At 44.1% G+C, this 12,783-nt stretch overlaps 1 protein-coding gene across 1 annotated transcript in view; it reads right to left on the bottom strand.

The window, feature by feature from the left end:
• The window catches only part of CACNA2D4 (calcium voltage-gated channel auxiliary subunit alpha2delta 4), a 114,358-nt gene that overhangs the window by 47,285 nt on the left and 54,290 nt on the right, over positions 1 to 12,783 (bottom strand). Inside the window, exon 26 of the mRNA XM_052667894.1 lies at positions 10,921 to 11,001. Within this exon, the coding sequence (XP_052523854.1) occupies positions 10,921 to 11,001 (81 nt within the window). The remainder of the gene's footprint in view (positions 1 to 10,920; positions 11,002 to 12,783) is intronic.

Raw genomic sequence — 12,783 nt, 5'->3', positions numbered from 1 at the left:
TCTGAGCCAGGACAACGACGTGCCGCCCTTTGCTTGGAGCACTAGGTCCAGATCTGGCCCTTCATGTTTGTTTTTTCTGTGTTCTAACTCGGGAATAGACTTGCTTGTTAAGAACATCTGCAGAAAGTGAACATGTAAAGGGCACAGAAAGAGTGGCAAATGCAGATATTTCATTTGAGAAAAAACGCATGGACTATACACTGAGATATTCACCCAGCTCTGCATAAAGCTCAAGGGAAATATCCAGAGTAACAACAATGCTTTGCATTTCTATAGTGCTTGCCTTTGGCAGCTCTCTGGGAGCTTGCAAGCATTAATGAATTCACAGAGGCAGAGATTCAGAGAGTATAAAGGCCAGAAGGGACTTTAGATCATCCAGTCTGACCTTCTGCGTATTGCACGCTATGGGAAAGTGTGTAGGAAAGAACCACAAACGTTATTTGAGGGTGGCAGAAAATGCCTTTCTGTGAAAAGGCTTAAAGAGCTCAATCTGTTTAGCTTATGAAACAGAAAATAAAGAAGTTATCCTGTAGAAAGTCCAACAGTGTGTTTGCATGCAGCTAAGGTGAATTTTCCAGAAAGGCAAACCTTTGATTTGAAAATATTCAAGAGATGACAAAATCTCCTTGCTTCCTTTGGTACCTTACCAGAGCAACTATTCACACTCATTATTAGTGTTCATACTTAATATCTTATTTGAATCTGTTTGAATTTAGTTTCCCATCATAGGTTTTTGTTATGCTTCTCCCCGGTAGATCAAAAATCAACCTTTTTGTAACCAGTATCTCTTACTTTGAAGGTACTTTATACACTAATCACATCATCTCTCAGTCTTTTTTCTTTGGTAAGTTAAATAGATTTTTCATTAAGTTCATTTTTGTGATAAAGCACTTCCTATGATTTGGAACAATGCCATAGACATGTGTTGCATTCTTTTCCATTTTTCCTCCTTGTAGAAGCACATTCCTCACAATCCGTCAAAATCTGTGCCCTGCACTGTCAGCAATGCCTAGCTTTTGCCATACAATAGTAAATATCACCTTTCCCTACACCTGCCCATGTCTCACAACGTGCCTGCTAGGCTATGAGGGCATTATTCTTACTTAGAGATGCATGCAGATGGAAGAGATACTGCAAAGCCCTTAAATCATTTTGAGGAAGCTGGTTAACAGGAGACTGGTTCTGATCCCCTCTACAACCACCATTGCTGTAACACTGCTTTCCCAGATTTCAGACAAGATTCTCCACATTGAAGTGATTCCTGGTAAGAGAAAATCGTTTACTTAAATCTGATGTTGCCTCTCCAGCAGTTGCAACTTTCTAATTTGCTTCTGGTCTCATACAGTATCTCTCAGATCTCTCCCCAGGACATAATGCATTGGTTCCATCACTCCTCCTCTCTCCCTGATTATCGCTCTCTTCTGACTGTTCACCCCCTTTCAGCGACTGCTTCTGACCAGCTGCTTTTCAGATCCTCCCTTCTCTGATCTCCTCAAACTGTCACTTCTCAGTTGCCACAAGCATGCCAGCCCCCACATCCCCATCTGCTTTTTAAAGGATCATTATCATAAGCAGGGGCTTCTCTGCTCACTCCTCTTTACTCCACAAATACCCAAATCAATCCAGAGAAACTATCTTGGCCAGCCTTGCGGCCTTCCAGGTGCACCACCACATTCTGGCAGATTTTTCAAACTTCAGCTTAAAACCATGTGACTTTTTACCTCAGATTACGGCTGGAAAGCTGTTCTAAAACTGCATTAGCCTAATGGCTAGAAACCCTTCTTTAGTTTTTCATCCTAAATATCTTCATAGCCTCACTATACTATGTTGTCTTCATATTAGCAATGTCCTTGAGATTGTTTCCCCCAGGATGCACTTATTACAGCAATCCTATCTGCTGAAGACACGATCCTTTCAATTCTCTCAGGATATGTTTATCAACTCATTCTGAACTGTAGAATCACAGAATTGTTTGAGTTGGAAGGGACTCTTAGAGGCCATCTGGTCCACCCCCTACAATGAACAGGGACACCCACTGGTAAATCAGGTTGTTCAGAGCCCCATCCAGCCTGACCTTGAGTGTCTGCAGGGATGGGGCACCCACCACCTCTCTGGGCAATTTCTTCCAGTGCCTCACCATCCTGACTGTAAAAAACTTTCTCCTTGTATCCAATTTAATTTCCCCCCCTCATGTTTGAAACCATTTCCCCTTGTCCTATCACAGCAGACCCTACTAAAGAGTCTGTTCCCTTCTTTCTTATAAACTCCTTTAGATACTGAAAGGAAGAATTAAAAAAAAAAAAAAAAAAAATCCTTAATTTGGTAAACAGATCCTGTGAACTTTTGAGAACTAAAGGTTGATGAAGAATGGGGTGGAGCAGAGAAGGATGTGGCTGAGGCATGACCAGAGCTGTTTGGGTACCACTAAGTATGCCTGGTTGCCTTTCAGCAAGGATTTCAGGATTGGACTCGGTAGGCATAGATTCCCTGAATTTTATTTGGGTATCAGAGGGCAATACAGTCTACACTGAGGATCCTTACTCAGATGTGGCAAAACGGACCCAGCAGCTTCCAGAAGACAAGGGCTGCCTCTAGTCCTGCTTGCCGTGCTCTCTGCCAGATTATAGAGAGTTCCCTGCACATGGATTTCTAATATTAGTTCTCAAGCATATGACCTTGTCTGTCATACTAATGAAATTCATTCTGTTTCTTGTATTCCTGACAAGGTCAAATAAAGCTTTCTCTATGATATCCTGGTCCTTCCCTGTACTAGCAATGCCTTCTAGTGTTGAGTCATCAGGACACTTCCTCACTATCTACTCCTATTTTTGTCATGGTCTCAGACTTATGTTAGCAAAGATTGAATGTGGCTGAACACTGGGGAGAGCTACAAGTAATCTTGTATTATATGGACTGGTGATGTTGCTGTTGCCATCAAAGTAGACTCAATTTTACCTCCCTTGCCCCTCACAGCTCCTGTGTCTTTCCTGATCTCCTTCAATGTATCTAATTGTTTCTTATGGGTCACTGAGACACAAATATGAGAACTTTGAATTTTCTTATGCCTTCCAGGAAAACAGTCATCTGAAACAAAGATATTGGGTTAGTCCAGCACAATCTAGCATTGTTGAACTCAGGTTGCCTGAATTCCCTTTTCCTTAATCATATGATAATAATTGCATTTTCCTTCATGATCTCCTCTGAAGTATTACAAGCATTACAGAGGTTGCACTGATCTGAGACTGGCAATTCTCTCCCTTCCCTAATCCTGTCTGCTGAATTTTCATTTTTCCAGCCAGCATGGAGTCACAACTGCAGGCAGAGTTGCAAAAAACCCTTGCTGCGTTTCCATATAGCAGCTCTGCCAGGGATGGAGTGCACCCAGGCCCACGCACTGAGTGCACTAAGCAGCTTGAGCTGCTTATTCCAGTAGTCAGCTTGTTCCTTCCCCAAGGACAATATAGCTGTCCTTATTAATAACCTGGGTACACAGTCCTCTTTGGTTTTGGCTCAGACTATTAGTCTCCTTGTTCTTGACTGCTCTCACTCCCCAGAAGTGGTCCAGATCCTTACTCTCTTTTTCATTGAATAGCTGTAGAATCTTTTGCTGTTAGTTTAAATCTCCGTTCCAGGGTCTAACTTAGCTTGATTTGTAAGCAATCCTCACTTTATCCCTACACTTCTTGATTTCTAAGACATCACCTTCTTTGCTGTCTCTTCTCCATTCCATGTAGGCTCTGCAGAGCCAGCTTAAATAGCCTAAGCAGTTGCCTGTGGCAGCAGGCAGATGCAGGGTAGCAGAATCACACACTGGCTCACAACATTCCCCTCAAACCCTCCAGCCATGTGCTCTCTGTGAAAGCAGTGCCAAAAGTCAGAAGCAGACCACTCTCCTCACTCTCTGAGCAAGGTGCGGGCAATCTTTTTGGTCTGATGAGCCATGATGATTTCTTGATAGCGCTGAAGCAGAACAAGAGCAGGGAAGGCAGAGGAAAAGAGAGTTGTTATCAGTAAAGCCCCTCCCTATACAGACTGAGAGTCCAGTGTAAATGCATTTGGGAGGAACAAGGAATATTTCTGAGAATATCACCAAGCATATTACTGCGATGAAGCTCTAAGCAAACTGGTCTGACCTCATAGCTAAGCCTGCTTTGAACAGGAGGTTGACAAGGGACCTCCTGAGGTGCTTTCCAACAGAAGTATCCTATGATCCTATGAATGAGACTTCTGTATCCCAGTGAGGGAAAGGAGGAGAAGAAAAAGGTCTTGTGAGTGGAAAAGGCTGCAGCAGGAGCCTCATTACATAGCTTTGTGATGGGGAGATTTGTGTCTTAAGGGGATAGTGCAACAGAAGAGGAAGGAAATAGGCTGTTTGGTGCTAGAAGTCATACATCTTAGGAACAGACTGGAACTGCCTCAGACCTGCTAAGCTTCTCAATCTGTAAAACTGGTTTGCTTATGCCTTGGCTGAATTTAGGCCAAACCATCTCACATAGTATTCGCTATAACCTGCTGTATTTACCATCCTCATCCCCACATTCACAGACTGCTTCTGTGACCCTTTTAGGATCTTCTCAGTTGACTTCGCTCCTCTGCTGAAGTACAGGCCATAATACAGCTCATGACACCATCTGTAGCTGTGCCAAAGCCATAGTCCTTGCAAGGACAACACCACTTTACTCCATGTATTCACATGCATAGATAGGAGTTGCTGTGGAGGGACAAGCACAAGTGAGGCAATGTGCTGGCCTTGCACTCAGCTTGGTGAGAAACATTAATGCTCTTTCCTTGGCAGCCTGAGGATCCTCACACTGCTGTGAATCGGAGGCCCTGGCTCATCTGTGACCTTCACAGATCTTCTGTCCTGCTGAAAAGTCAGTGCATATCAACCAACTGCTGCCACTCACCCACACCCACTACAAACTACATCCACACAGATTACTCATGCATGTACCTGTGTGTACACAGAAAACACAAGTGTGTGGCCACACCTCATGTAGGAATATGTGCCAGTATGTGCATGAATATACTGCTATGTGTGCAGACAGGTATCACAACCACACAACACACTGCAGAGAAAGTGTAAGTGTTTGCGAAACCACACAAACAGCACAAATTCCCTCACACACTGTGCATCTATGTATTCTACATGCAAGATGCTCTCACAGGTCTACATGGCCTCAAGCAGACACAGATCCCTGATGATTGTGGCTGGGTAGGAGTTAATGCAAGAGAGGATAGGAAAGAAATTAAAAGCAAAAAAAAAAAAAAAAAGAAAAAAAGAAAAAAAAGTTGAAAACCCAGCACATGATTCTTCTCCTATCACATCTGTGAATCCTGGAGCGCGAGAGTAATTGTCTGCAATGAGTCAGACCAAAAGGCACAAGGAAATGGTTGCTATGGCAACCCTTGCACTGCTCTAATTCGGCTCAGAATTAAAACGATATCAAATAATTTGCAAGCAAAGGGAACACGGCAAAGGCGTTGAGTGTCAATCTAAAAAATCCAGCTATATGCAAGCCTCTCCTGAGTCAGTGTCAAGGGCTCTCTTCCCTTCAAGCGTGACAGCCATAGCAATCAGAGGAGCTACAGAGGCGAGAGAGATGGATAACCTCAGGCGAGAAGATTTCTGCCACACGCAGGCGAGAATGAGCTCCTGGGCTGGAGGTGCAGCCTGGAACAGGCTCCAAAACTGGGGATGGGCAGCTGTAGGACCCAGAGGGCTCACTCCCTGTGCAACAAGCAATGTCCCCACACATAGGGACAGTCCCTATGCTGAATTTCTTACCATTGTTGCAGACAGCACATACACCATGGATTAAAAGAAAACTGCTCATGTCCAGCCAGAGTGGGTGGAATGCTATGGGAGATGTCTCACACACTTATTTTTTGCATTCTCTCGAAGATAAAATGAATGCATTTGTCCCCACTGTCAGTAGCTACTGTCTGTTTGTGGAGACATCTATACATAATGGAGAATGGAGAGATACTGCTCTTGGCACGCCACTGGCACTGCGTGATGCCAATAACCTGGCCTGCAGAAGACTGGCTCAACTCTTAGTCCAATCAAATGAGCACTCACAGATAAGAGCCTCCAGATGGATCTCCTGAGAGGTGGAGAAGGCACGGCTGCTGGTAGTACTAAAACCACAAGCGCTTCTGCCTTACTGACTGCCCCTGATGCTTCCTATGCCTGAGCTCCAAGCGCTGCCCCTTCAGATGTCTCTTATTTTGTCAGATCAGAGGGCTGCCTCAGAAACTGCTTAGGCTTCAGGGAATGCCAGGAAGGAATGGCATTAGACAGAAACTAGCAGTAGCAGGTAGTGGGATGAAAATGAGTTGGGTGTCCCTTCTTTCTGCCCACGCTAGGTCTGAATGCAAAGAAGATCATGCCTTTCCATAAAGACTCCCATGCAATGCCTCAGAAGCTCTCTGACATCCCCCCACTGGAACCATGTTGGCACAACGTGCAACATTAAAAGAAGGACAGCATTCCTTCTGAATGCGGCAGCACACGTTCAGGAGATCAGCTGCTCTCAGACTTTTTATTGGTAATATCATGCTGGTTTCCAAGTCAATCTAGTAAAATCGCTTTAATCCTCTTGCTTGGATGTGTCTATTTCAGTGCAAAAGGTGCTCATGTCATTATAGCTAATTTCCATGCATCCTAGCTGCTTCCGCAGGTGCAACTCTCTCAACTTTCTGGAGAGGAACAGAGAGGAGGTTTTATCCACCCAAACAGCAAAACAGTAGGAATACAGAATTACGTGTAGATTAGTTTGAAAAGATGCCACAGCAACAGAACTGCTGAAAAAGGCACCTGCATCTCTTCCCTCTGCTTGCTGGTAACAGCCAGCAGGAAGCCAAAATTGGACCAAGGAAGAGGATGGAGAGACGTCAAGCTGGCCAGTAAATGCTTTTCAAATGAAGAGCTTCCATCATACTGATAGAGGTTGGATTTTAACCAGTGGTATAATGGCAAAATTACTTTCCATTATCCATTTCTCAGACTGGCTGATTTCAAATACTTTTGAAAAAAATCTAAGCTTTTTTGAAATCTGCTCCTGCTGTGAGTGCAGAGCTCTTCTGAAAATATTGGCCTTAATAACTTGGTGTCCCCAAACTCCCTCTGTACAATAGGAATGATACTTCTTTCAATCTTCTTTGGCCTTGCCTAGGACTCTTTCCAAACACATCTGTGCATACTGTTATCATCACTGGGTAACAATTTCAATGTGCCATAGTCATTGTAAATAAGAAGGAACGTTACCTTTGAATATAAACAGAGGTGAGAGGTATTGCATACAACAAATCTGGATCTCCCAGCTGCTTGACTGGATACTCTATTTGTTTTACTGGGGACAATGGAGTTTTGCTGGTATCAGTCATCTCCCATCCCCAAGACATGACAGCAATGGCATGGAACCAGTCCACCAGAACGAAGACCTTACCTGTCCCTGCTCTGACTGGCAGCCAGCTGACCACCACATAACTCAGACAAAAGGCAATAAAAAGAGACATCATACCCAGACCAAAGTGACAGTTAAACTTCTGCGCAGATTCCAGCAGTTTCACTGGGGCTTTAAATCACTAAAAGCTGCTGTCAGCAACTACATGTGATTTCTGCAGCACACCCCTCCCCACCCCCCTGGAGGACCATAAAGCCTCAGGCTACTGACTCAGTGGAGGGAGCAGATGACAGTGCTATCTGGGGCAGGACTTGGCTTGAGGAGAGTGCCATCACGATTCCTTATTTTTCATTTCCAACTAAGTTAGAGCTTGTGAAAGGTACTGACTGACATCCCAGGAGAACAGCCGCCTGCTAATTAACTATAATTAATCATCCAGGCATTAGTTAATGTTTGCATAGTGCTTTGAACTGCCAGAGCACAATATAGCGGGTAGATAGTATGAACTCAAAGGAACAGGTATAGCTGTAGATTCGCCGGCATGGCTTCCCACTGACTCTGAGACTAGTGCAATCCAACGCACATAAGTGGCTCCACTGTGTTATCTGAAAGACCTGCGGGTACCTCCAGCCCTCAAAATGTCCGCATGATGTCCCACATGCCCCAGGTTCATGGGCTTGGCTGAACCAAGCCATGCAGAAACAGGGGGACGGAGGCCCCATGCTCCCCCTCCATTTCTATTCTCAGCCCTCCAGCCCAGCTGCTCCCTAATCCTAGCTGACAGCTCCCTCGCTCTCTGACAGAGCCCAGGCCGATGTCATCTTCCTGGACATTTGATTTTAGGAGTTTGCCTTTCTCTGCCTTGGCTGGGGCCTGCCATTCAGCTGCCAGAACAAAAGGGGCCCTGTCACCGGCGTCCTCCTTGCAGGGGCACAGGGGGTACCCCCTCCCCAAAGGCACAGCTGTAAATCCTAGAGCTTAATTTTTCACTGCACGCATAGTGAACATTTCAAAGTGCTTACAAATCCCCCCAAGCACCATCAAGTCAAGGAAATGACAGTAACAATCAGTGGCAGAATGACAGGCCAGTTCATACAAATTGCACTTTTATAGGGGCACTTAAAAAGCCTTCTGTTGTCCCCCCTTTACAGAACTGTGACAGGGTTTATCCAGAAAGTACAAGACTATGCAGATATTTGGCTCTCTGGGAACAAGTGCTGGGTACCAGACTGATTTCTGGTAGTTTCCTGACTCTACATGAGCACAATTACCATGCTCACCAAGGGCTGATGCCATCTGAATAACAATAATAATAACAATCTGCATCCCATTCTGCTCTGATTGTCTCTTGTTGTGCCTCGCTCACCCTCCTTCCCTCACCTCTCTCCTGTACCCAGTGTGGGGGCAGGACCATATTGCAGCATCATCTCTGCTGCAGCCTCCACTGAGGGGTGAAGTTCCCCAGAACCAGGTCCTAGCCACTCAGCACTAGTGTGTAGGGAGCAAAGGGAGACTTATACACTTACTCTCAAATCTGCTATCCTCAAGATCAAATAGTATTGTAATGGGTAAATCTTTTCATTTCTTTCTTTCTTTTTTTTTTTTTTTTTTTAATGACTAGTGGAATTATGAAAGATTCAGATGATTAACCTATTCACTACTGGAAACAAAACAAAAGGTAATATATAGTGCCACTTCTCTCCCTGAAGCCCCACAACAAGTTGTAAACTGTAAACCTCTGCCCAGTATAGCAGACGGGATGTACCTCAGGAAACCCTTGCACTTCCACTGAAGTCAGTAAAGGCTACAGCTGGAGCCCGAAGGATTTTAGACCCTTTGGGAGAAAATGTTTCCTTCAGTGCTGCTGAATATACTACATGTGAAAGTAAGCAGCAGATGACTGTGGTCGTGTCACTGAATATGCCTACTTGTGACAAGGACCAATAGTATCTCTACAGTACAAAATCAATTGAGAATTCACTTCTGTGTTTCTCTGATTATGAATGAGGAAAATCATTTGTTCTGTATCATTTCCACAAAGGTCGGAAATTTTACCTTGCGATTATTGTTTTGACAGTTTTTTTTCCCCTGTCCTCTGCTGCTTTCTCCACCCTCTGTTCCCACAGCAGAGGATTCTGCCCCTTCACACCATGTCCACAGAGACAGTCGATTCAGCATCCAGGATAACTGAGGGGGTGGAAATCTCCACAGGGTTGTGGGAAGTGCTGCTGACAGAAGAGAATTGGCTCTGTCAGGGGCAGCTCCTACAGCCACTTGTTCTTGCTTTAGCTCTTCTACCTAGAAGTTTCCTTCCTAGTATTTATGTTGAGTGCCAAATCAACTGTCTGTGTGCCTCTGTTCTAGCTCACAGGTCAGGAAAAGAAACAAAAAGAAACGAAAAGAATCATGAAGAATAATCTTTTTTAAAGAGCATTTTTTTTCTCCTCTCAAATTCGTTGCCAGAAAAATGTCTCAGAGCTGCACACTTAGCATAATCTCAATGCCATTTCATTCTCTGCCAGTGTACTTGTAAAGTGACAGCTAGTATCAGTTTGGGGAGTATTTTCTACGACTCAAACACTTAATTAAAATGGACTGTACTGAAAACACCTCTATTTCACAAGAATCTCTGGACAGGCTTCACTTCCTAATAAATTCCGTTGTTTGGATTTGAAGTGGTAGAATAGAATTGAAAAGCACTATTTTGTATCATCAGTCCCTAAGATTATAAGTACTCTCACAAACCACATGTGATACTTAGAGAGTTCTACTCTCAGCTGGAACTTACTGAGAGCCTGGAAATCAAGGAGAAGTTCATCAGATGAAGTTAAAACGCCACAGTTTAACTTAATAGTAGACTGAAGATCACCTATTGCACCTGGGTTTACCTAGTCTACGTAAAATAAATGGCTGACAGTGATTTGAAGGTATTAAATATAGCCTTCTCTCAGAAGCAATTACTACTGAAAATGGTAAAGGTTCAGGTTCAAAAGCTTTTGGATTTTGAGGGAAATACTGTGCTTTACAAGTATTCCAAAAGTAGATGCAGAATCTGGTGAAAGTCTGTCAAATGGGGATCAAAACTCAGATAGAAAGAGAGGTTTAGAAATCTAATACATGAGTTGGAAATCCAGCAGCAAGCCCATTCCACCAACAGAAGTTATTTTTCAGCTGAGATAACAATAAAGATGTAGGAATGTGCTGTTCTTTCGAAACAGTTCAAAACTTGCACAGATTTTTCAACCTGCTCATGCTCCAAGGAAATAGCCAGTCTCAGTCCACAAAGTCACTGGCGCTGAAGATAGGAAGTTTCCATTCAGACAGCCAGCTTCCCTTCCAAAGACACGTCAGCCATTTGTACCTTTTTGTTTAGCCTAGTTTTCAACATGACAATCATTTGTGGCTCCCGTCACTTCCGCCGAATGACAAGAAAACAGCTCTCAATTCCTGCTCTCAATACAAGATGCTACCATTTCATTCAAGAAAGGAAGAAAAGTCAGAAATTTCCTACCTGCAGCAATGCCCATCTTCCCATCGACAGATACAGCCACTGCCGTGCTAACTGTCACCACTTTTGGTAGGCCGCTGCCCTCTGTCAACACACAAAAACAGCAGACTTGGTTAAATTCACCACCGGAGATTAGGAAAATGCAGCAGGATTTGCATCCAGATCAGTGCATACAGATGCCTCAGCACTGAAGGATCCCGAGCTTTGGAGGAATGCATTTTCCAAACCACGCTAAGAGACCTAAAGGGCTAATAAATAAGGAGACTCGTTTATCTCATGATAGAAGTGGTATCTTCAGCATGAAATGTAAAGGATCAGCCTCTTCCAATCAGAACAGGCAGAGCTCTTAGGCCAGAAAGCTGCTTTGCTTCACATCCCAGCTAAGCTTTGCAGGCAGAGTAGAAGCAGGACAAGGAATTCTGACATTGGCCCTGCACAGCAAAGGCCATGCTTATGTTTAGCTCTGCTACCCAAGACAGACTAGCATTACAAACTGGAGAGACAAACACAGTGCTCAGTGTACTTCCAGAGCGCAGTCCATTTTAGAAACAAAGTCTTATGGGATATATTTGGCTGTTTAAACTTTGTTGTGCCCAAGGGTATCCTGTTTATGTTTTAGTTGCTCTTTCAAGTGTCCCTGCAGGTCCCGTGTCCCATCTGCCAGCCCCATGCAGATCTCTTGTATCCCATAGGGCAATTAAAATAGCATGGCTGGATAGACTTAAGCAACTGAGCCCCACGTCCTCTGTCTTTGTTAGTGCAGTTGTTTCAGCCTGCAATTGCCCATGTGACAGATTCAATTTTGTATTTTTAAGTGATTAGGTTAGCTTCAGCTGGGGCACCTATTTTGAAACTGCCAGGGGACAGTTTGAAGGTCAGCATGATCGATTTAATGTGTGACTGACTCCTTCCTCGCATGCTGGATGGAAAACTCCCGCTCAGATGGATGGGTCAGGGATCTTTTCCTTCCCAAGAGCTCAAGCATTTGTTGCTGTTTTCCATTTCTGCTGTCATCGTTCTTGTTGGTACCCAGCATATCCTGATTCAGTGGCTACTGCAGTTTAGCCTGGAGTCTCTCACTCTTTTTTTTTTTTTTTTTTAATGAAGTCAGATTAACTTACTAAAGGATGTCAGAAGAACTAGAAGAACTGGTAAAGCCTCTGTGAAACAATGACCTAGCCAACTCATGCTGACATGCCTTGCTCCTGATCGTGCCTTTGTGGTGAACCCCACATTTCAGGCTCACCCCTGGAATGGAACGAATAAGCAAAACACAGCAATAAGCAAAGAACCCCAACACATGAGAGATCTGGGTTGCAAGAACAGTCCTACGTGGCCTGCAGAGCTTTCCCCGCTGTCATGTCTCTGGGACCTCTGGACTCTGGAAGGAGGTACACTGGATAAACTACTCTCATGACTTGCAGCCATTCCCCACTGGACTCCTCCCCAACACAGGAGTCATCAGGCTCTTGCCTCTTACATGATCAGAAGAGCATCTGCTGTGAAAACTCCTTGTCACATGGTGGGCATACACAAAATTGCAGAAAGCATGGAAAGGGTATTTAAGAATGTAATCACCAAGAACTTCCTGAGAAACTGGGTGGCCTGTTCTGGCCAAAAGGTTTGCTTCTAAGGATGTCAAATGAAATGCTCAGAATCTGCTATAACAGTAAGCACAATAACTCACATACTGTAACAGTAAGCACAGTAACTCAGGGGAACTGGGTATTATTTTCTGGACTCTTCACAGTCATCTTGAATGATCCCATAGATCACAGTTTCACTGGGTTGAACTGTTCACCTCTAAAATGACTAATAATCACCTCTGTAATTTAGAGCATGAAGTATTCAGGGGCAGGCATTACT

Source organism: Tympanuchus pallidicinctus, unplaced genomic scaffold (assembly GCF_026119805.1).
Source record: "Tympanuchus pallidicinctus isolate F22 unplaced genomic scaffold, pur_lepc_1.0 scaffold8, whole genome shotgun sequence".
In the NCBI taxonomy this organism is placed as follows: domain Eukaryota; kingdom Metazoa; phylum Chordata; class Aves; order Galliformes; family Phasianidae; genus Tympanuchus; species Tympanuchus pallidicinctus.
Note: the sequence above shows the minus strand (reverse complement) of the source record. Positions and strands in the feature narration are given on the sequence as shown.